At 46.6% G+C, this 21,840-nt stretch overlaps 1 protein-coding gene across 1 annotated transcript in view; it reads right to left on the minus strand.

The window, feature by feature from the left end:
* NUP160 (nucleoporin 160) overlaps nucleotides 1-21,840 on the minus strand; it is a 57,804-nt gene that overhangs the window by 12,890 nt on the left and 23,074 nt on the right. Inside the window, exons 15-28 of the mRNA XM_074954483.1 lie at nucleotides 19,958-20,123; nucleotides 19,178-19,293; nucleotides 18,923-19,083; nucleotides 12,012-12,145; nucleotides 11,127-11,197; nucleotides 9,054-9,213; nucleotides 8,470-8,539; nucleotides 5,083-5,181; nucleotides 4,483-4,602; nucleotides 2,831-2,926; nucleotides 2,606-2,700; nucleotides 869-965; nucleotides 681-786; nucleotides 248-408 (exon numbers count right to left, since the gene is read on the minus strand). Of these exons, the coding sequence (XP_074810584.1) occupies nucleotides 248-408; nucleotides 681-786; nucleotides 869-965; nucleotides 2,606-2,700; nucleotides 2,831-2,926; nucleotides 4,483-4,602; nucleotides 5,083-5,181; nucleotides 8,470-8,539; nucleotides 9,054-9,213; nucleotides 11,127-11,197; nucleotides 12,012-12,145; nucleotides 18,923-19,083; nucleotides 19,178-19,293; nucleotides 19,958-20,123 (1,652 nt within the window). The remainder of the gene's footprint in view (nucleotides 1-247; nucleotides 409-680; nucleotides 787-868; nucleotides 966-2,605; nucleotides 2,701-2,830; nucleotides 2,927-4,482; nucleotides 4,603-5,082; nucleotides 5,182-8,469; nucleotides 8,540-9,053; nucleotides 9,214-11,126; nucleotides 11,198-12,011; nucleotides 12,146-18,922; nucleotides 19,084-19,177; nucleotides 19,294-19,957; nucleotides 20,124-21,840) is intronic.

Raw genomic sequence — 21,840 nt, forward strand, 5'->3', positions numbered from 1 at the left:
GGGAAGGGCTTATTTCACAGTTCATGACATGTTTTTCACGGCCACGAAATTGGTAAGGCCCTACCTATGGCCGACCTCATGTACTCTATGGTAGCAGGAATGGTAGGTGAACCCCATTGGTGACATCAGAACGGCCTTACAGCCGAAGCACCTTCACAACAAGAGGGGTCGCTGCTACAAAACCAGGCCCATAGCCAACACTTTGACGGACAGCTTTAAAGCAAGCCGAAGGTTCAAGATATCATACCACTGCTCCGGAAGCCGGCTGCACTATCCATGCGTATTCTGGGCGGATGAGCCGTAAGCAGTTAATGGCAGCAAGATAGCAGTTCCCTTGTTTCTGAAGTCCACGGAGCGTCCGCACCTCCCTGCCCAGGCGCATGCCATATTCAAACATCACCGTCCCAGCTGGGGAAGAAGACGTGAACGTTTCAGCACACAGCAGAATTCTCTTTCCATTGAACTGACTCCTCTGGGAATTTGGCACTGGCTAGGCCAGAGAGACGGGCAACAGTGCTATACCTAGGAGAGCCCATGGCATCTGGACAGATAAACAGCATACATCATGGGGAGAACCACATAACAGACTGTGCGTGGACACGATCTACTAGTACAGCTATTCCAGGCAAGGAGAGCACAGTGCCACGATACAAGGGACTAGCGATGTCTGGCAGCCTTACCCTTGCGATAGTTGTGACGGTAGATATGGAAAGCGTAGAGCAGCTCATAGTAATTATGAGTTATCAGGTCTACGGCGCGAGCTCGAGACTCAATTATCCCCACAACCTAAGACACAGGAGACACAGGAGCTTTTCAGCCAGCTTCCACTACACCAGTACTCCCCCCTGGTCCGCGGTCGGTGAATTACCTCATTATGGAGGTTCACATAGGGGAACTCCACCAGGTCCTGCAGCTGGGAGCGCTCACAGAGAACCACCACCAGCTGGCGCAAACAGTCCAGCTGCCTAGGAAGAGACAAAGGCAAAGCTATTCTAATGAACTTGGATAGGCAGGCAGGCAAGATGCACATCTGCCAGCAGAGAGTTCACAAGCCACGAGAGGTTCAGACTCGTGATGGGGGGGTGAGGACTCCCCATCCCATTTGGGCCCCAGGAGGAAGGCTTGTGTTTGGTTTCAGGCCAAGCTTTTGGGAGGCAAAAGGGGGTGGTGGAGGAGATATTTGCAGGAGGCTTGGCTGGAAGCAGGGAGCCTGGACAGGGGAGCTGTTCTCTTCAAGCATCCTAGGGAACAGAGCTCCTCCTTCCTTCCTCGCCAGAAGGTGAGTGATTCAGGCAGAACCCCCACACTACTGAGTCCCGTACATATACTCCCCCCTCAGGCTTATGAATCTGAATGGGGTGGGAAAGCCTCCCACTGACTGGCTGTCCAGTCTCTGTCCCTCTTGGTCCTGTGTTCTTCTCCTGCCAGGAAGGGGCTTCTCGGACAATGGACAGCCTGTTCGGACCTATTTAGTGTGGGCTTATTGGGAGTGTGGGGGGGGTGTTCTCAAACTATTTTTCCTGGGAACCCCTTTGAAAATATTTCAGATTGTGATGACCAGCCCCACGCCCCCCCCCCCCCCAATCCCATGCCACCCAGCTCTGAAGGCAGCACCACCGTCAGCAACAGCACAGATGTAAGGGTGGTCATACCATGCCATGCCCACCCTTACTTCTGCACAGCTGCTGGTGGTGGCTCTGCCTTCAGAGCTGGGTGCCTGGCCAGCAGCTGCTGCTCTCCAGCCACCCAGCTCTGAAGACAACGCAGATGTAAGGGTGGCAATACCACAATCCCTCTATAATAGGCTTGCAACCCTCTTTTGGGCTGGGACCCCCAGTCTGAGAAACACTGGCTTATAGCATACCCAGGAATAAACCAGGTTTTGGCTTTCAGGGTGAGAAGGGGGTGTGGCAGCCAGACAGACCCTCGGGTTAACCACAGCCAGGGCACACATTTTTAAACACAACAGTGTCTACATTAAGTGCTAGGTGGGGTTTAACTGTGTTAGGCAACCTGTTCACATGATTTAACTAACACTTTACTCACTCAGTGCAGGCAGTGACTTTGCTTGGGAACCCTGGGGATGTGATGGCCTGCAGCTGGGCAACGAGCCCCAGAGCAGGGGCATTTCCCACTGCAGGGGCTCTCCAAGGGCTCTATAAAAGCTGCTAGCTCCTGCATACGCTTGCCACAGGTCTAGTGCTCGCTCCATGACACTCGTTGCTGCATACCTGGACATCATCTTACTGGGTACAAGCAGTACCTAAAAAGCAGCTGGATGGATGGATGGATGAACAGGGGCTATGGTTTCATTGGGGTATACAGACAAGCCTGGCTCCATAAAGCCCGTATTCAGGGTTCACAGTCTAGTTCCCATCTAGCACAGTGCCATGGTGAAAGGATCCAGATTTGAATCCGACAGGCATGAAGCATCCCAATCAGTTTCTTACACTGCACTGAACTAAGCACAAATATCACATCAGAGGGATGGTAATGTTCTGTACTAACAGCTTTCCAAATGGGTGAGAGGTTGCAAGACAGACGCTAAGTGCAGCCCACAGCTCAAACAGCAGAGCAGCAGAGTTGAAGGGGACAAGGATGTTACCTGCTGGAATCTGGATTCTGGGTTAAGGCCTCATACGCTTGGCTATTGTGCCCTAAATCCAAGTGATGTTTGAAAATGCACGTCCTCAAAGTAGCCTAAAACACCAGAGAGCGTAACTCAGTTCAGTCAATATTATTTGTACCAATGAAGATAAATTCTTGGTGCCAGCAATAGCTGCTGCATGGAAAAAACCCAATGTCTCAGCACAAAACAATTAATGCCTACCTGGCTTCTCCAGTCATCAGCTGCTTCTGTGATTGCTAGCGTTGCTAACTGGATGACCAGTTCAGGTAAACCAATAATGTCCAGCAATCGCAGGACCTAGAGAGAAGACACACTCTGGTTTGGGATGTAGCGGTGTCTAAGAATGTGGAAAATTTTGTTTTCTTTACCATGAGAAAGTTCTTTCCACACTCACTGAATTCAGAAACAGCCAAAAAGATTTTACTGATGTTTTCAGAAAACACGTTCGTTTTCCAGCAGATGCCAAGAACGAAAGATTTCAAACCCAAAGAGGGATGCTTTGGTATGTTATAAACAGGGGGATTGAATCAAGGCACCGGTGTGTTTCACAGATAGGGACTTTTCTGCAGAATCCAATCCACTAACTGATCTACAACTAAAACTTCTCTCTCTCTCTCTGTTTACAAGCCCTTATGGTTTCAAAAATTCCCGAAGAACAAACCTGTAAATGCTCTCATTAAGGTGTGCAAACTGGAACAGCAGCAACGAAAGACGCAGATTCCTCTATTCATCTCTATGGGCATTTGATAATTCAAATGTTAGCACAGCTAACCATTTGATGGCTGATGATTCTAAAAGAGATGTAGCTAACACACTCACCAATCAATCCTGAGCTCCTGCTTACACCTCTCCAGATGCCAAAAGCACCAACTGTCCCCTACTCAGCTGCCACAACCTCCAACCTCCCTCCCACCCCATGGATAACTTATTTGTTCTGTGGTAGCACCCAGGAGCCTGAATCATGGAACAGGCCCCGCAAGGCACTGAAAAGACAAAACAAAGTCTCTGACCCACAACCACAATTTAAGTAGCTACCACAATGCAGTTAGGCACTCTCAACAGAATTCACAGATTAAGGCCACAGACTCTCACCTAGCGATTTCTGCATCAAGTCCACAACTGTTTGAGCTAGAGTATATCATTCAGAAAGATACACCGAGTCTTGACAAAAGACAACAAGTGATAGAGAATCTATCACATCCCTAGGTCAGTTACTCCAAGAGTTAATCACCATCATTGTTAAACACTGGCATCTTACCCCTAGCCTGCATTTGTCTGGGTTCAGTTTCCACCCAATGGCTCCCATCCTGCTTCCGTCGGATGGACTAGAGCCCTCTGCCAGCAGAAGTCTCTTCCCCACGCAGATCAGCCTCCAAGAACCAAATCACCTCTCAGCCTTTCCTTGGATAATCTAAGCAGGCTGAGCTTCTGAAGTCTTCCTATAAGGCAGTTTCTCCAGGCCTCAAACCATTCTTGCAGTTTACTGAAAGTTGAGGGCAGACTAATAAATTGCATTTAACATGAGACACACTACAAGAGAAACTGTGCTGACTTCTTCACTTCCAGGTTTTAGCCAATAAAATCCCCATTTTGTATTTACCTAGCAGCAGTCAGAGATTGCCAGGTGGCACAAACCTGAGGGCCTTGCGGCAAAACCGACGTCTACCCTGTTGAGAGGCGAAACATGGCTCCAGTTCTAATGTTGTAGCCTTAATCGGAGAAGTTAGCTTAAATCCAAGTCTTTAGCATGGCTAAGAAAAGGTCTGCCACAAGACGACAGGTTGCCTTGGCAGCGTCCGCAACCAAACTTTCACAGCAAGTGCCAAGCTGTTGTACTGTCATGGCAGCAATACCTTGTCATAATACTGCAGGCGAGGGGTGGAAGCCATCTCGCCATCCTCAGCTCGGATCAGCCTGTCCAAAAACTCCTCTTTTCCAACTTCGGATGCAGCCTGACAGAAACAGTCCAGAGCCTGGAAGAAAAATTAAACTGCTAAGTACGCCCTTTCTCAGGCAACTGACTCAATCCAGAATACAGGTGAACACGACAGCTTGGTTGTGTGCCAGGCTACGCAGGGTCACCACAGGCCAGTCCATTAAGCCCTAGCTAGCTATGTGTTTCCATAGGTGTCTCAAAGCCTCCCAGGTATTTAAAAACAATTTTCCCCTGCCCCTTCCCAGTCTGAAGGAGGAATAGCTCAACCCGGTTTGTATACACTTGCTTGCTCATTTACACTTGTGTATATGAGTGAGTGGGTGTGAGAAAATCAGAGGGAAAGCTACGCTAAAGAAAAGAGTTTTGCATTTCTTTCTGAGCAACACATCATCTAGCCCTAGGAACAGCATGTAACCGGAGGTCAGGTAAGCGTGACAGTGCAGATCCACACAGCCACCACTGAACCCCGTACGTGAAGCAATGCTCCACTCTGGGAAGCAGTGAAGCTGTTGTGTACCTTGTGTCCCTCGCCCATAACAAGGTAACATCTTCCCATCAAGAAGCGACAGGAGCCCACGTTCACATGACACCAGGGCTGCAGCAGGCGAATGTATTCCTAAGAGACAAAGGGCATCCTTTGATCAGACACACAAAAGATTTAACATTCCCTTAACAGTGATTACGAACAAACACACCCCTGTATTCCGGCAAGGGAGTCCCTGTTTTACCAGAGAAAAACTGAGGATTTCAGCTTTGGATTCCTGCAATGCTACTTTAGTGGCATGCTGTAACTATAGTACTAAGGGCACCAGGGTGACTCCATGTTCTGCTGATCCTACTTCCAGATGTCATTTGCAAACAAGGAATCTTAATGGCAAGTGTGAGGTGTGTTACAAACAGAGTGTGTAGCGAGAACTCTAGTTAACGGCACCTAAGTGTTTCTGTTCCGAAGGGCCTTTTTCAGGTGCTTGTAACAGTCACACACCTTTTGGACAGATCTTCCGGGTTGGGAATCTCCACAGGAAAAATCCACGGGAACAAAAGTGGTTCCGTGACTTTCAGCACAAAGGTGATGGGGGAAACACACACACTTGCCATCAGTAAATGACCTAATCTGAACAGCTCCAGCTTCTCAGTGGGAAGTGACAGGAATTGGAAATTTAGCATTTGAACATGCCCCACATCAGATGGGTGCCTCTGGAGTGCGGGATGAAAAGCCATTTTGATTTGGCTGAGTTAAAAGGGGTCAACAAATATTTGATGCAAGCTCACTCCTAATAAGGGTTTAACAATCTCCCTCTGCCCCACCAGCACCATGTATGTCTATAGAACAACCCCTTGTCACACTCACTGTGCAGAAGGGCTTAGAATGAGGTATCTGGCACACAGCACACAGGTGGGTCAGAAGGAGCCCTACTTCAATGCACCCAGCACATGGCCAGCTGTCTAGCACAGTATTCCCTACCCTTTTCAGGCTGGCGAGCCTTTCAGTCACAAATTTTCGCGTTACATTTATTATAAAAGAGTAAAAAAACACATCAGCGATAGCGACAGGTCTATGTAATGTAATGTATTGGCGTGCATGTTTCAAGAGGTCGGCAGAGGACATTTGACCTTGAGGGGTCAGGGTGTGCAGCAAGTGAGGGAACCAGATTGTATAACAATCTAAAGCAAAGACTAAGTCTCATGGCCTTCCCCCCACAACTTGCTTTGTGGGTCCCCTGGGGCTCACGATCCACAAGTTGAGAAACACTCTTTTAGCAAACAGTGCTAAGTCTCTCTCTCTTTCCTATTTCTCCTTTTCACAAGACAAGATTACATTTTAAAACTGTGCTGAAAGAACGTACATTTGAGGCAAAGGTAAGGTGGTGCTGGGAAACTTCTCTCTGAACCCTTGTGCATAAGCATCGAAAGAATGTAGCTACATTGTCACCTATGTTCTACCTACCTATGGTACTTACCCGGCCCCCACTATTCTAGTATCAGACTGTCCCACATCTAATGTTCCAGATGGGAACAGAGGCAAAGACACACTAAGGGTCCCACAGCACCCATCCCTCATTCAGTGGAGCCAGGGAATCTGTCTCTTATTTTGGGTAACATTCTATTTGTGATCACCAGGATGTAAATCTGGAGTAAATTCATTGAGATTGTTCCAAATTTACATCCATATAAACCAAGATTACATGTAGGCCTTCGGTGGATGGAGCAGAAGGTTGCAGGGTGGGAGGGACAGTCCACTTAAACAGTGGACAAAAATAAAAGTTGAACATCTTCCTGCTGCCCTTCCTGGGACATGAATAAGGTAGCAGCCCTGCAGGAAAAGAGTGTGTGTGATCATGCAATCAAAGACCGTACCATAACACAAATACAAGGAGGCAGAAATCAGGTGGCACAAAGAACCTTGCCATTTCCTGAACTGAATGCTTTGGAATTCTGACATTCTTTTAGAAAGGTTGAATATATGGGTTTTTGTACATAAACTGCAGCAGACCAATCCCTGCCCCAGGTGCAATCCATTTTGTAAACACACTGCAACACGCTGATCCCCGTCCCCAGAAATAATCCATTCGGGGACAAAGAGCCTGTTTATGTCCTACTAAAATGTACAAGAGAAAATGTGTGGCATGAATAATTCAGTAGCAATTGGCCTTCAAACTCACTACACTAACATTTTCCATCAGTGTGCAGTGAAAGAAACATGCTGTTTTTCAGCGTAGAAGAGTAAAAAAATTCAGAGTTATAGCACCAAAAACTGAAAAGAAAAAAAATCCCTTTGGCTAAAGAGCATGAAGTTATAGTTCAGAAGATAAATCTGAGAACTGAGTAATGCACAGAAACACGCCTGGAAATAGTAGCTCATATTGAAATGGGTGTGCTCAGTACATCGCTCCCTGACTGAAATTGCAGTTCTCCAAATGGGCTCACAGAAGTAGTCTATGTCTGCTCTTGAAGTTAACCTGTTTACATTGTTGCATTACAGACAATAGTGAGCCTCATGATGTAATACCTAACAGGTGCCTGGAGATTCAGATTCCTGAGTTTTAGTCACACCGCTGCACAGTCACTTGATCAGGCTCCAGAAAAGGGAAAATGCTACACACCTACAGCACCTCACCTTAGAATGGGACCTGAGACGCAGAACTCCCCACCAACAAACTCTACAAATACAGCCTAAGGCCTCTTTTCTGGGCTTTGCTGAAAATAACTAAAGTATTAAACTTTTGTGCACATCAACTTCAAATACTTCCTGCACAGTCTGTGCTGTATAATACAATTTATTGACATTTATCAAGGAACTACTCCCAAATGTCACTAAATTCTTAACCTCTGGCTGTCTCTTTTATGAGTGGTGGAAGAATGTGGAAGATGTTTAATTTTTTTTAATATTATATGTGCTATCTGTTTGATTGTTACTGTGTTTCCCCCATGGTTACCAGGTGTTAATTCCAGCAGGAGCGGACAAACATTTTTCAGAGCCCTCAAAAAAGAACAATGCGGGTATCAACCCCTTTGACTTACTTCTGTGGTTGGTCCTAGAGGGGACATCCCAGCCAGGATTTCATCCCAGGGCAGGTGAAGGCAAGAAGCCTGTAAGCTGAAAGGGGTGAAAGGTGCTAGCCCTGAACTGTGACACCTTGGTCTTCAGATGCAAGAGGGGCTGAGAGAACATCCATGTGAAACCATCCTTAATATACTTTCATATTAGGTTTTCTCAACCCCCATTAAGCCTGTCAGGTTTTCTTACCCTATCTGGTTACAAAGAGGCTCTGTGATATGCAAGCCAGTTTCTGGTATCCAGTTGTTCTCTTCCCCCACAGGATCTTTGCTGGTTGCAAGAATAAGCGGATCAGACACCTTGTTAGAGAGAGAAAACCATTCGCCATGTGTTGAGAACGCTTACCTGTAGCTGGGTGTACTGACAACTGCCCATCAAACATTCTGGGAAGAGGAAGCCAGGATTACTGGGCCATCTGAATATTAGATAAGGAACGGGGCAATTCGTCCATTGTCGGGGAAGAACTTCAAGAACAGGCTTGAAATGTGAAAGCCTCTGGTGCTCAGAGTTCACACAAGTCATTGTTCTGTAACAGGGTTTTCCCATCTTAGACAAAACGGGTAGTCCAGCTAAGTCCATCATCTCAGAGAACACCCCCACACCTCCATCATGCATCTAAGCCAAATGTTTCAAACCTGGGGGCCTAAGGCTAAGGGTTTAGAACCCATGTGTGAGCACCGAAAAGGTGGCCTGATTTTGAGAAGTTCTGAACACTCACAAATCCTACTGAAGAGGACTGGAATCAGGTCACTCTTACTAAGGGGTCTAAATATGGATTCAAGAGCCCAAAATTGACAGCTTTGGCCTCATTAATTGTGAGACACTAGACAGGCTCTCCAAGGAGACGTGTGCCTATTTCCAGCTTCAGGGTACTGAGCAACATTTAGTTACAGACACACCTTCACTCTGGCTTAATAATTCAAGGATACAAGAGTGGCAGGAGATCAGCAGCAACTGCAGTAATCAGATGAGGCCAGTTCAAACTAGTTTCACTCAGAGAGGTATTAGGCTGGGAGAAGAGGTGAGATATTATGTGTTTTCTGGCCACTTCCTGAAAAAATAATTCCACAATCGTCTGAGGGCTGGACACTAAAAAGACAAATGAAAAAAGGGTTGACAAACTACATACACACAGCTTAGTAGACATAACCTCTTCCTAGCCAAATCTGTATACTGTGCTCATCACAAGGGGTCCACAGGCTACTTATACACCCAGCGTTTAATACTCTAACACAGTGGTTCTCAACCAGTGGTACGTGTAACTCTGTGGGTACACAGAGGTCTTCCAGGGAGTACATCAACTTATCTTGATATCTGCCTAGTTTTAGCACAGGCTACATAAAAGCACTAGCAAAATCAGTGCAAACTAAAATTTCACACAGACAATGACTTGTTTATACTGCTCTATATGCTATACACTGAAATATAAGTACAATATTTATATTCCAATCAGTTTATTTTATAATTATATGGTAAAAATGAGAAAGTGGGCAATTTGTCAGTAATAGTGTGGCTAAGACACTTTTGTATTTTTATGTCAGATTTTGTAAGCAAGTATTTAGATGAAACCTGGGGATACACAAGACAAACCAGACTCCTGAAAGGGGTACAATAGTCTGGAAAGGCTGAGAACCACTGCTCTAACACACTGAACCAATGTTTCTGGATTACTCTTTAATATCTCATGGATTCAGACTTCAAGGTGAGATGGGACCATCATGATCATCTAGTCTGACCTACTACACATCACAGGCCACAGAACCTCCTTACCCTCTCCCGTAATAGTCCCATAACCTCTGGCTGAGCTGTTGAAGTCCTCAAATCATGATTTAAAGACTTCAAGTTACGGAAAATCCACCATTTACTCTAGTTCAAACCAAACAAGAGAGCTCCTCCTCCTGTTGCTGGGATCCAGGAGTCCATAAGCTCAAGTTTCATTTCTACTGTCTGGCAATTCTGTGCCCTCCAACTGAGCAAGGCTTCCCTTTCTACTTAAAGGTTATACCAGCTGGAAATAGAACCCAGGTTTCCAATATGGCAGACCCAAAGCTTAGCCATTTGTGTGTTAGGCTCCTTCTGATGGACAGTGTGGCTAATACAGAGCTATGCTGTATGCAAAATGGGGTTATTCAAGCACAGTGTTATGCATCTTCCTCTAGACAAGAGGCTAGACCACATGTATGATGGGATAACATGATTTTGGCAATTAATTGATCTTTAACCATTCATGTTAAATAGGCCCAATGGCCTGTGATGGGATGTTAGATGGGGTGGGAACTGAGTTACTACAGAGAATTCTTTCCTGGGTATCTGGCTGGTGAATCTTGCCCACATGCTCAGGGTTTAGCTGATGGCCATATTTGGGGTCGGGAAGGAATTTTTCCTCCCGGGCAGATTGGAAGAGGCCCTGGGGGTTTTTTGCCTTCCTCTGTAGCATTGGGCACGGGTCACTTGCTGGCGGATTCTGTGCACCTTGACGTCTTTAAACCATGATTTGAGGACTTCAATAGCTCAGACATAGGTGAGAGGTTTTTAGCAGGAGTGGGTGGGTGAGATTCTGTGGCCTGCGTTGTGCAGAAGGTCAGACTAGATGATCATAATGGTCCCTTCTGACTTTAATATCTATGAATCTACTCCTGCTGCTAGTTATTGTAGTTAACCATGTGGCTTGAGTGGCAGAGGTAGAATGGTTGAACCCTCCCGATATGGAAGGGGCTTTACAAACACACAAACCATTTCTCATTTTCTAAAAATGTAGGAAATTACATACAAAAAATACATTAAAAGAGCCTTATCTAGGTCACAAAGTCACAGGAAATGCTTGAGTGGAGGCTGGCTTTACTTTAGCCACACAATTTTTGTGGACCACAAGAGAGTGGGTGATGAACATATCGAAAGATGGGTCCCAAGAACTTGGCCCCCCCAAAAATCACTAGTCATGTCTGAAAGTATGGGCTTAAAGTCAGAATTAAGAGCTGAAGACCTTGTAGCACATCTCTTACCTAGTTTATGTGGTGTTAAGGCTGAGGTGTCTGTTAACTCCAGTACAGATAAGTGCTGCAGGTTGGATTCCCTAGAGGAGAAAAATCTAGCTATAAAGAGAGACAAGCACATCCTGTGTTACACATTCCAACACTGTCCACATGGAACCCAACTGGTCACTGAAATGTCCGGGGTGTGAAACCCTGCCACTGCACAGCAAAGACAGGCTCAGTACACCCAAGGGAAAGTCAGAAATCCAAAATGCTTTGGATATTTTCAGTGTCCATTCACAATGCAGCTGGAAAGAGAAACGATCATTTACAGTTGTCAAAGCTACTCTGCGTCAGTCCAGATTCTCAAATATGACTGCTCCAGACCAACAGATGGAAAGAGCAACTCACTTTTCAATGAGTTTTTACTGAACAGTAAAAACCCAGTCACTGACCATTATACCAAAATTACAGTACAAAAATATAACAAGTTGGGAATCGGGACAGGAAGAGAACAAATCAAAGGTGGGAGGGAAAAATCAAACTGTATTTTGTCCGTGTTTCATATGTATCTAGACACTTGGTATTTCACAAAGTTTTACTGAGCAAACCTAATATAGCTGCCTAAAAGCAGCTTCCAATAAGTCTCACAGGACTTGTCTGTACAGTGTCGGGAGGGGATGGGAGGAGGGAAGCTTTTGTTTGTGTCTTTGTAGAATTCCTAAAAAAGCTTCCAGTCCATCCACCCAGGAAGAACCATCTCTGACATAACATGGAAGCACTTCAGCTGCGGGGCACGAATCTTTCAGGGAGAACAGAATAACGGAACATTAACAATGAAGTGACCCTCCTCCTCCCCGCAAGAAGAAAGTTAGACCAAGGATCTGAGTTGACCATAGTCTTACAAGCACTTACAACGTGTCGACTGGAACATCCGATGCCAAGCACTGACTCGCCCATCTGATCAGGTAATAAGACAACAGCAAAGGAGAGGTGCGATGCAGCAGGTCCTGCTGAGACTGGAACAGCTGGCCCCCTCCCAGAATCATCTGTAAGGAGACCAAAGCAGCTAGCATTGTAACTGAGGCCAGGGACAGCCAACTGCTTCAGCTGAGACAAGACAAAAGTGACATTACAAAGAGTGTCAAAGGTCAGCATGGGTCCCAGCCTTGCTAGCCATTAGTGGTCACAGAGTGTATGCTAAACGGAAACAGGACATTTGCATTCCAAAGCATTAAACAGACCGGCACCAAAACAACAAAAGCTGCATATTCATTTTGTTTCACTACTTCGGTGCAAGCTGGTATGCAGCTCAGTCCTTACCCAGGGCCTGGGCCACACAGTGAAAGCTTAACACAGAGGTAAGGCTACAAAGATCTGAAGGGCATGAAGTGCAAAGAGGGGAGAGGAGCTGTTCCAAGTTCCACAAGGGGACAGATAATAAAATTTTCTGTTAATTATGAAAGGGAAATTTGAGGCTGAAATTGGTCTTGTTACAGAGGCAGCACCTCTCAGGCTCTCAATAAAACTACATGCAAGTTTTTATTGGTATATTTCAGTGGGGGGGGGGGGTTAAAATAGTTACATCTGTAAGAGCCCTAGAGTAGGCAGTGTGAAGGTGCCTTATATGGATATAGTTATTCCCATTCCTATATGTGCATAGCTATACCAGTGTAATGCTCCTTTATACTGACATGAGATAGACAGTTTTCTTCATCAAATCGTCACTGAACCAATTTTAGACTTGGTTTTAATAAGTCTGGTAAGCTGGTCACAGGAATCAATCTTGGACTAAGCGTTCACAAGTTCATTCAGGTTAAATTAAATGGAATGATGATCAAAACCAGGTTGTCAACCCTGGCTTTTGATTTCAAAAGGGCAGACTTTGGGAAATTAAGGGAATTAGTTAAAGAAGTCAGCTGGACTGGATAGATCAAAGACTTACATGTGGAGGAGGTTTGGAATTTCTTTAAATGAACTATACAAAAATTATCTGCAATTTGCATCACAAGCAAGGGGCAAAAACTTGTAGTGAAAGCCTCCAGACCCAGCTGGATGAATAACCACCTTAAAGGTTTTTAAGAGTAGGCCAACAGCCTACAGGGAATGGAAAACGAGACTGATCAGCAAAGAAAGCTACATCGTAGAGGTTAGAAAATGTAGAAATAAAGGTACGAATTGCTACCAATCAAGCTAAATTAGCTCTTGCAAGGAAATTAAGATACATAAGATGTCTTTTAATTATATAAAAAGAATAAGGAAGGATAAATTTTGGCCACTGTGCAGTGTGGATGAGGAGATTAAAGGTAATCTAGGTATGGCCCAAAATCTACAATGAATACTTTGCCTTGGTTTTTAGTAAGGGGGATAATGTGAAACATGGGCATGAAGGCAGGGTGGCTGATAGAGATGGCCACAGTTGAGGTGGAAGAAAAATGTAAAGACCTTAATGTGCTCAAATAAGGGCAACTGGATAATTTCCATCCCAGAATACTAGAAGAACGGCACAAAAAAGAAGCTTACAAGAAGTGGAAGATTGGACAAATGACCAGGGAAGAGTATAAAAATGTTGCTCGGGCATGTAGGAATGAAATCAGGAGGGCCAAATCGCACCTGGAGCTGCAGCTAGCAAGAGATGTTAAGAGTAACAAGAAGGGTTTCTTCAGGTATGTTGGCAACAAGAAGAAAGTCAAGGAAAGTGTGGGCCCCTTACTGAATGAGGGAGGCAATCTACTGACAGAGGATGTGGAAAAAGCTAATGTACTCAATGCTTTTTTTGCCTCTGTCTTCACAAACAAGGTCAGCTCCCAGACTGCTGCGCTGGGCAACACAGCATGGGGAATAGGTGGCCAGCCCTCTGTGGAGAAAGAAGTGGTTAGGGACTATTTAGAAAAGATGGACGTGCACAAGTCCATGGGGCCGGATGCGTTGCATCCGAGAGCGCTAAAGGAGTTGGCTGCTGTGATTGCAGAGCCATTGGCCATTATCTTTGAAAACTCATGGCGATCGGGGGAAGTCCCGGACGACTGGAAAAAGGCTAATGTAGTGCCCATCTTTAAAAAAGGGAAGGAGGAGGATCCTGGGAACTACAGGCCAGTCAGCCTCATCTCAGTCCCTGGAAAAATCATGGAGCAGGTCCTCAAGGAATCAATCCTGAAGCACTTAGACGAGAGGAAAGTGATCAGGAACAGTCAGCATGGATTCACCAACGGAAGGTCATGTCTGACTAATCTAATCGCCTTCTATGATGAGATTACTGGTTCTGTGGATGAAGGGAAAAGCAGTGGATGTATTGTTTCTTGACTTTAGCAAAGCTTTTGACACGGTCTCCCACAGTATTCTTGTCAGCAAGTTAAAGAAGTATGGGCTGGATGAATGCACTATAAGGTGGGTAGAAAGTTGGCTAGATTGTCGGGCTCAACAGGTAGTGATCAATGGCTCCATGTCTAGATGGCAGCCGGTATCAAGTGGAGTGCCCCAAGGGTTGGTCCTGGGGCAGGTTTTGTTCAATATCTTCATAAATGATCTGGAGGATAGTGTGGATTGCATTCTCAGCAAATTTGCGGATGATACTAAACTAGGAGGAGTGGTAGATACAGTGGCAGGTAGGGATAGGATACAGAGGGACCTAGACAAATTGGAGGATTGGGCCAAAAGAAATCTGATGAGGTTCAACAAGGATAAGTGCAGGGTCCTGCACTTAGGACGGAAGAATCCAATGCACCGCTACAGACTAGGGACCGAATGGCTAGGCAGCAGTTCTGCGGAAAAGGACCTAGGGGTGACAGTGGACGAGAAGCTGGATATGAGTCAACAGTGTGCCCTAGTTGCCAAGAAGGCCAATGGCATTTTGGGATGAATAAGTAGGGGCATAGCCAGCAGATCGAGGGATGTGATCGTTCCCCTCTATTCGACATTGGTGAGGCCTCATCTGGAGTACTGTGTCCAGTTTTGGGCCCCACACTACAAGAAGGATGTGGAAAAATTGAAGAGAGTCCAGCGAAGGGCAACAAAAATGATTAGGGGTCTGGAACACATGACTTATGAAGAGAGGCTGAGGGAACTGGGATTGTTTAGTCTGCAGAAGAGAAGAATGAGGGGGGATTTGATAGCTGCTTTCAACTACCTGAGAGGTGGTTCCAAAGAGGATGGTTCTACACTATTCTCAGTGGTAGAAGATGACAGGACAAGGAGTAATGGTCTCAAGTTGCAGTGGGGGAGGTTTAGGTTGGATATTAGGAAAAACTTTTTCACTAGGAGGGTTGTGAAACACTGGAATGCATTACCTAGGGAGGTGGTAGAATCTCCTTCCTTAGAGGTTTTTAAGGTCAGGCTTGACAAAGCCCTGGCTGGGATGATTTAATTGGGGATTGGTCCTGCTTTGAGCAGGGGGTTGGACTAGATGACCTCCTGAGGTCCCTTCCAACCCTGATATTCTATGATTCTATGACATGATACTGCTAGTCTGGTAGCAAGGATTTGTAATACATCCATCTAGTTGGGGGTGGTACCATATGACTGGACGATATGTAACACTGTACCTCTATTATGAAAGGGAAAAATTGATCCAGGCAATTACAGCCTGTTAGTCTGACCGTAGAATACAAAACTTTAGAACAAATTGCAAAGGAATGAATAATGAAAAATGAAATTTATGGAGGTAAACCGAAAAGGAGACGTACTGCAACACAGGTAGATTGTGCCACACTAACCTGATTTCTTTCTTTGAGAAAATAACTGATGTTTTAGAGAAGAGAAAAGCAGAAGATCTAATGTACTTACACTTCAGTAAGGCATTTGAGTCAGCATCATATAGGAAATTATTAGCTAATTTAGAGAAGACCGGAATTAGTACAAGAACTGTAAGAAGGATAAGGAACTAGGTAATGCAGTGGTTTTCAAACTGGGGAATGCGTATCTCTAAGGGTACACGAGTTCTCATCATGGGGTACATGTGAAAAATCGTGTGATGGCAGACAACTTGGCAATCTAACCATAAATATATTATGAACCTATTTCAGATAGGGGTACACTGTAGATTACATTATTTGGAAAGGGTTACGCAGTCTAAAAAGTCTGAAAACCACCGAGCTAAAGGGAGAAAGGCAACAGGTTGTGTTGAAAGATGAACTATCGGACTGAAGGGAGGTTACTAGCGGAGTTCCTCAAGGATCCATCATGGGACTTTATTGAATATTTTTATTAATGACTTTGGCACAAAAAGTTGATGTGTGCTAATGAAATTTGCTGATGATACAAAGCTGGGAAGCATCATCAATCGGGGGGAGGACTAGAATATTATACAGGAAGATCTGGATGACCTTGAAGATTGAAGCAAGAGAGATGGGATGAAATGCAATAGTATAAAGTGCAAGGTCATGCACTTAGGATCTAATAATAATTTCTGCTACAAGCTGGGGGCTCATCAGTTGGAAGTGACAAAGGAGGAGAGACCCCTAGGTGCATTGGTCAATCACAGGATGACTATGAGTAGGGCCCTACAAATTCCTGGTCCATTTTGGTCAATTTCACGGTCATGCAATTTTAAAAATAGTTAATTTCACAGTTTCAGATGTTTACTTTTGAAATTTCATGGTGTTGTAACAGTGGGGGTCCTGATCCAAAAGGGGACCAGGCGGGGACACAACCCCCCCACGGGATTTCCACCCTCACTTCGGCGCTGATGCTGGCAGGGATGCTGCCTTCAGAGCTGGATGAGCGGAGAGCAGCAGCTGCTAGCCTGGTGCACAGCTCTAAAGCTAGAGATGACGGTTGAGGTTTTTTCCACCTTCCTCTGCAGTGTGGGGGTGCGGGTCACTTGCCAAGATTATCTGGGTGTATCTCAATCATTTCCCTGCCATTGTGCGGGCCTCTGGGTGCACCTCGGTCCCTCCAATTCTTTGCCTGTGTCAACTAATAGCCTAGTCTCCTGCGGGCTGCAATATTTGGGTCTGATGTCAGTTGTTGGGTTTAGTGCCCAGGCGCTCGGTGGTTGTTGGTGATTTGTGATACAGAGGAAGTCAGACTAGATGATTTTGCGGAACCTTCTGGCCTTAAACACTATGATATAACTACATCCACATGTACTGCTTTAGCTATCCCGGCCTGGCTGAAGTGGTACAGCTTTCCAGTGCAGAAAAGGCCTTACTCTTCAGCCTGCTCAGTTCAGTCTCTTCCACTGTGATGGAGAGCTGGGGAATAAATGCAAAGAGAGGGGAACCTGCAGGTGGTGCTGTTCGGGAACAAAGCACTGAAAATGCTGCTCCCCTACACAAAGAAAGGGATTTACTTGCTGCTGCCCTAGCGCACAGCACCATAAGACAGGAGCACTGGATTGCTGCTTTGTTTTGTGATACAGGAGGGCCAGGGAGCAGTGGGAGTGCTAGAGGGGAAATATATAAACTCAAGGCTAATTAAGGCATGGTTCCCTGTAGACTAGGGAAGGTGGCTGCAGGTTAATTGGAGCACCTGCAGTCAATTAAGGCCCTGTTAGGAACCTAATAAAACCCCCTGCTTCAGGCAGACAGAGGAAGAGGAGGAAGGAGAGAGGACTGGAGCTTGGAGGTGTGCTGTGAGACTTGGAAAATCAGAGAACTGAAGTAAGGGGGACCCTGCCCACTAGGGGAGGGAGACTCCCTTCCCCAGCATCTAAGGACTGCAGGTACCCCACTGAAGAGGGTAAGAACCCGCAGGGGTTGAGAGGGGCTGGGGCTCAGAGTGAGGAGCAAACCCAGACCCCTCCCCCACTTCCCTCCTTTACCACCTTCGACGCCCCAAGAACAGGGGCAAGGGGTGGCATCTTAGCTCCCCACCAAGAAAAGTGCAGGACCCACCAGACTAACATTGGCCATCTTGTCACAGTTTGCACCAATGAAGGCAAAGCATGAGGGGTGAGGGCAACAAAGGCCTGCCTGGCCACATCTCAACAGCCTCCAGCATCTGCAGGAAGAGAGCCAAAGCTCCAGCTTAAGGCACCGGGGCAGATCAAGATCCTGAAAGCCTAATGGCTCAAGGATCCATCAATATCTGATGAGGTTCAACAAGGACAAGAGCAGAGTTCTGCACTTCGGAAGGAAGAATCCCATGCACTGCTAGAGGCTGGGGACCGACTGGCTAAGCAGCAGTTCTGCAGAAAAGGACCTGGGAATTAGCTGGATATGAGTCAGCAGTGTGCCCTTGTTGCCAAGAAAGCCAATGGCATATTTGGCTGTATTAGTAGGAGCATTGCCAGCAGATCGAGGGAAGGGATTATTCCCCTCTATTCGGCACAGGTGAGGCCACACATGGAGTACTGCGTCCAGTTTTCGTCCCCCCACTATGGAAGGGATGTGGACAAATTGGAGAGAGTCCAGCAGAGGACAACAAAAATGACTGGGGGCTGGGGCACATGACTTACAATGAGAGGCTGAGGGAACTGAGATTATTTAGTCTTGAGAAGAGAAGAGTGAGGGGGAATTTGACAGCAGCCTTCAATTACCTGAAGGGGGGTTCCCAAAGAGGATGGAGCTCGGCTGTTCTCAATGGTGGCAGATGACAGAACAAGAAGCAATGGTATCATGTTGCAGTGGGGGAGGTCTAGGTTAGATATTCGGAAACACTATTTCACTAGGAGGGTGGTGAAGCACTGGAATGGGTTATCCATAGAGGTGGTGGAAAATCCATCCGTAGAGGTTTTTAAGGTCAGGCTTGACAAAGCCCTGGCTGGGATGATTTAGAGGGTGTTGGTCCTGCTTTGAGCAGGGGATTGGACTAGATGACCTCCTGAGGTCGCTTCCCACCCTAATATTCTAGGATTCTGTGATAATAGGTTTCTGGGCCATACTCACCGCATCACCTAGCCTCAGCAACAGCTGCTGTAAAATCAACAAGTCCCGGCAGATTAGGAACCGGGTGGCGGCCATCTTGCACACACCCCGGCATACCACAGTCACTGCTGTGCCACTACCATAGAGCTGAGAGAGGTTCATTCGCACATTGAGGGGCTGAGCTGAAAGACAGGATAAGAGTGGAAGCCAAGTCAACTGCAACCCTGAAACCACTACCATCTTACTAGCCAAACTGCAAAGGTTGTGTCGTATCACCTCTTTCTATTTCCACCTCTGTCTCATAGTCCATTTCCCGGATCAGCACACCAATGGCATGGATAGGGTTTCTGATCTCCTGCAGCTTACTGTGAATATCTTCCATCACATTCTCTCTGTAAGGGCAAACAAAATTCACTGGTACCAATGTATGTAATGTCAACAGACCCCCTCCATCAGTGACCCCCCATAGTAAGAGACCCAGAAGTGAAATTGGTCTGACCACATATTGTGGAGGGGGAATTCCCCTCCACTGTAATAAAAAACATCTTTTTGACCCATGAAGGCACCATACTCAGGGTGAATCCACTTGCTCCTCTCCTACCCACTCTGGAGAGAAATAACTTATACTTGGCTCAGGATACTGATGCTCCATGAGTTGGTGTGCAAGGATCATTCTAAAACCAGCTAGCTGAACCTCCCTAGCTATCTAGAGATACACTTGCTTCCATGTTGTGAAGAAGACTATCCAACTCAAAATTGAAGCTCCTGTTTCTGGACACCATGGCTCAGAATTCCTCGCCACTTTAATCGTCACTGGAGAGAGTTTCAAGAAGCTACAGGATTTAGGAGCACAAACCCCACTGAAAGCCAATTATGAAGCGTGCTCCAAAATCCTTTAGGTGCTTGGAAAATCTCCCACTACGGAGCTAGAATTCACACATCCTGAATCACACTTAGAAGACTCAGGTAAAGGGCTGTCTAAGGCTAACCCTGCACCCTCAATTCGTGCATTCATCTTTTCACAAAGGATGTACGTTACACAAAGAGTTCCCTTACATGTCATTAGCTATCAAGTCTTCCAGGATCTGCTCTGCAGCCTTCTCTGGAGGCTGAAGGCGGGAGCAAGCCATTTCCATGATGAATGCCATTTCCATTGAAATAGATTCTCCAATCAGCCGAAGGCACTGGACAAGGCACACAACATCGCGAGACATCTCCAGATCTGCAGTGAAAGAACCTGACTGTACTCTCATGCAAATTGTTTCAAGGCAAAACCAAGTTAGTTCAGCTCATTTCGTAGGAAAGCTTTAGCAGCAAATTTGCCCCAGCAACACAAGACTCCATCTGACTCCATAACTAACGAATTATAGGCTGACTACACGGAGGAGCTGAAGGTGGTAAGATCTCTGTGCAGTTTTGTTTGAAAACCGGTAACAGGAAATTTCCCTTCAGCCTTCTCCAGTTACAGGAGCTGGATGAAAATAAACTGAACAAATGGGGAAAACATGCCTAGAAAATAAAAATCACAGCCAGACTTGGCCTCTCATACCTTGGCTCCATCCATTCAGAACAAGGATTCTGCATCCTTAAGCAATTTCCCAGCATCTTGTAAGGACCAGAGATAGGACATCCACAGACCTGTTTTGTCTAGAATACCAAGAACAACCCTGCAGTCTCTAATCTAATGTATTTTTAAAAACTCTTAACTAAGGAACAGGTATCTCTAATCCAGGCCCATGACACCTCCACTGGCCCAGCTGTCGGCACTGGGAAGAGTCCTATTGTACCTTCCATTAGGAAACATTTATGTTATTGCCATCACTTGCTAACAACTGCTATACATAGAACTGCAAGAGGGTTTCAGTCTAAGTTCCCTGTGAGCTGCGCAGCCACGCAACAGCCTATTTAGCGCCGGCCCCAACCTAGACCCCCCAACCCAGCCTGGACCTGTTGCGGCCGGAGCCCCACTCCCTGAACCCAGCCCCAGCCAGACCAGCGGGGACTGGGAGAGAGGGGCCTATCCTGCAGCCCCAGCCTGGGTGCGTGGACAAGGTAGCAGAGGTGACTGATGAGATCAGACCCATAGCAGAAGATAGCCATGTGGGCTGGGGGTTTCCTGCTGAGCTTTCTGCGGCTCAGGACCAGCAGTGGGAGAAATGAATACTAGGTGTGAGCCAAGCTGGGCTTGGTGGAGTGGGCGGCGTGTGGTGCGGGGAGCGTTAACCCCAGAGCTGAGGGAGGAGGGGAAAGGTTTGGGCAGCAGCGGGCGCTGGCGAGCTCGTGGACTGGAGGGTGCAGGAGGAGGAAGGGCCAGGGGTTGAAGCGAATGCCATGTTGCTGCTGCTCCGTAATTCTCTGATGGAGACACTGGTGGGCAGCGCTGGGCTCGGAGTCTCCGTCTCCCCAGTTTTATGCTGGTGTGACTGCATTTAAGTCACTGGTGTGACAGTGGAGAATCAGGCCCCCGGTGTGCACCTTATTGCCTCCGAGGACACCACCCTGGTTCTGCCTTCGGGCAGGACCTGGTGAGCTGCCCGCTGGGCTTGCTCTTGACTCAGTGTAGCTTCTGTGATGGAGCTCATGGGCCGAGCTCAGCAAAGCCCTGTGCTCACTTCCCTGGAGATGCGCTGTCTGTAACGAAATCGGCATCGGATCAATTCCAGGTCTGGGAACGTTCCAGGTGTCAGTGGGTTTGGTGAACGTTGGAAAAGCCTGATTCCACTAACTCATACAATGAGTCTGTAGGCTGTGGATCCAGGGGGAGGCAGTGACTGCAGGAAAGCAGGGTCGCTGTGGATCTGAGGGAGGCAGTGACCTCCGGGGGACCTGTGGCAGCAGGACAGGGTCACTGTGGATCCAGGGGAGGCAGTGACCTCGGGGTCAGAGCACCAGAAAGCCTGCTGTGCCTGCAGCACCCAATGGGCATTGTATGGGCCTGA

The sequence above is a fragment of the Natator depressus genome, chromosome 6 (assembly GCF_965152275.1).
Source record: "Natator depressus isolate rNatDep1 chromosome 6, rNatDep2.hap1, whole genome shotgun sequence".
Taxonomy (NCBI): Eukaryota; Metazoa; Chordata; order Testudines; family Cheloniidae; genus Natator; species Natator depressus.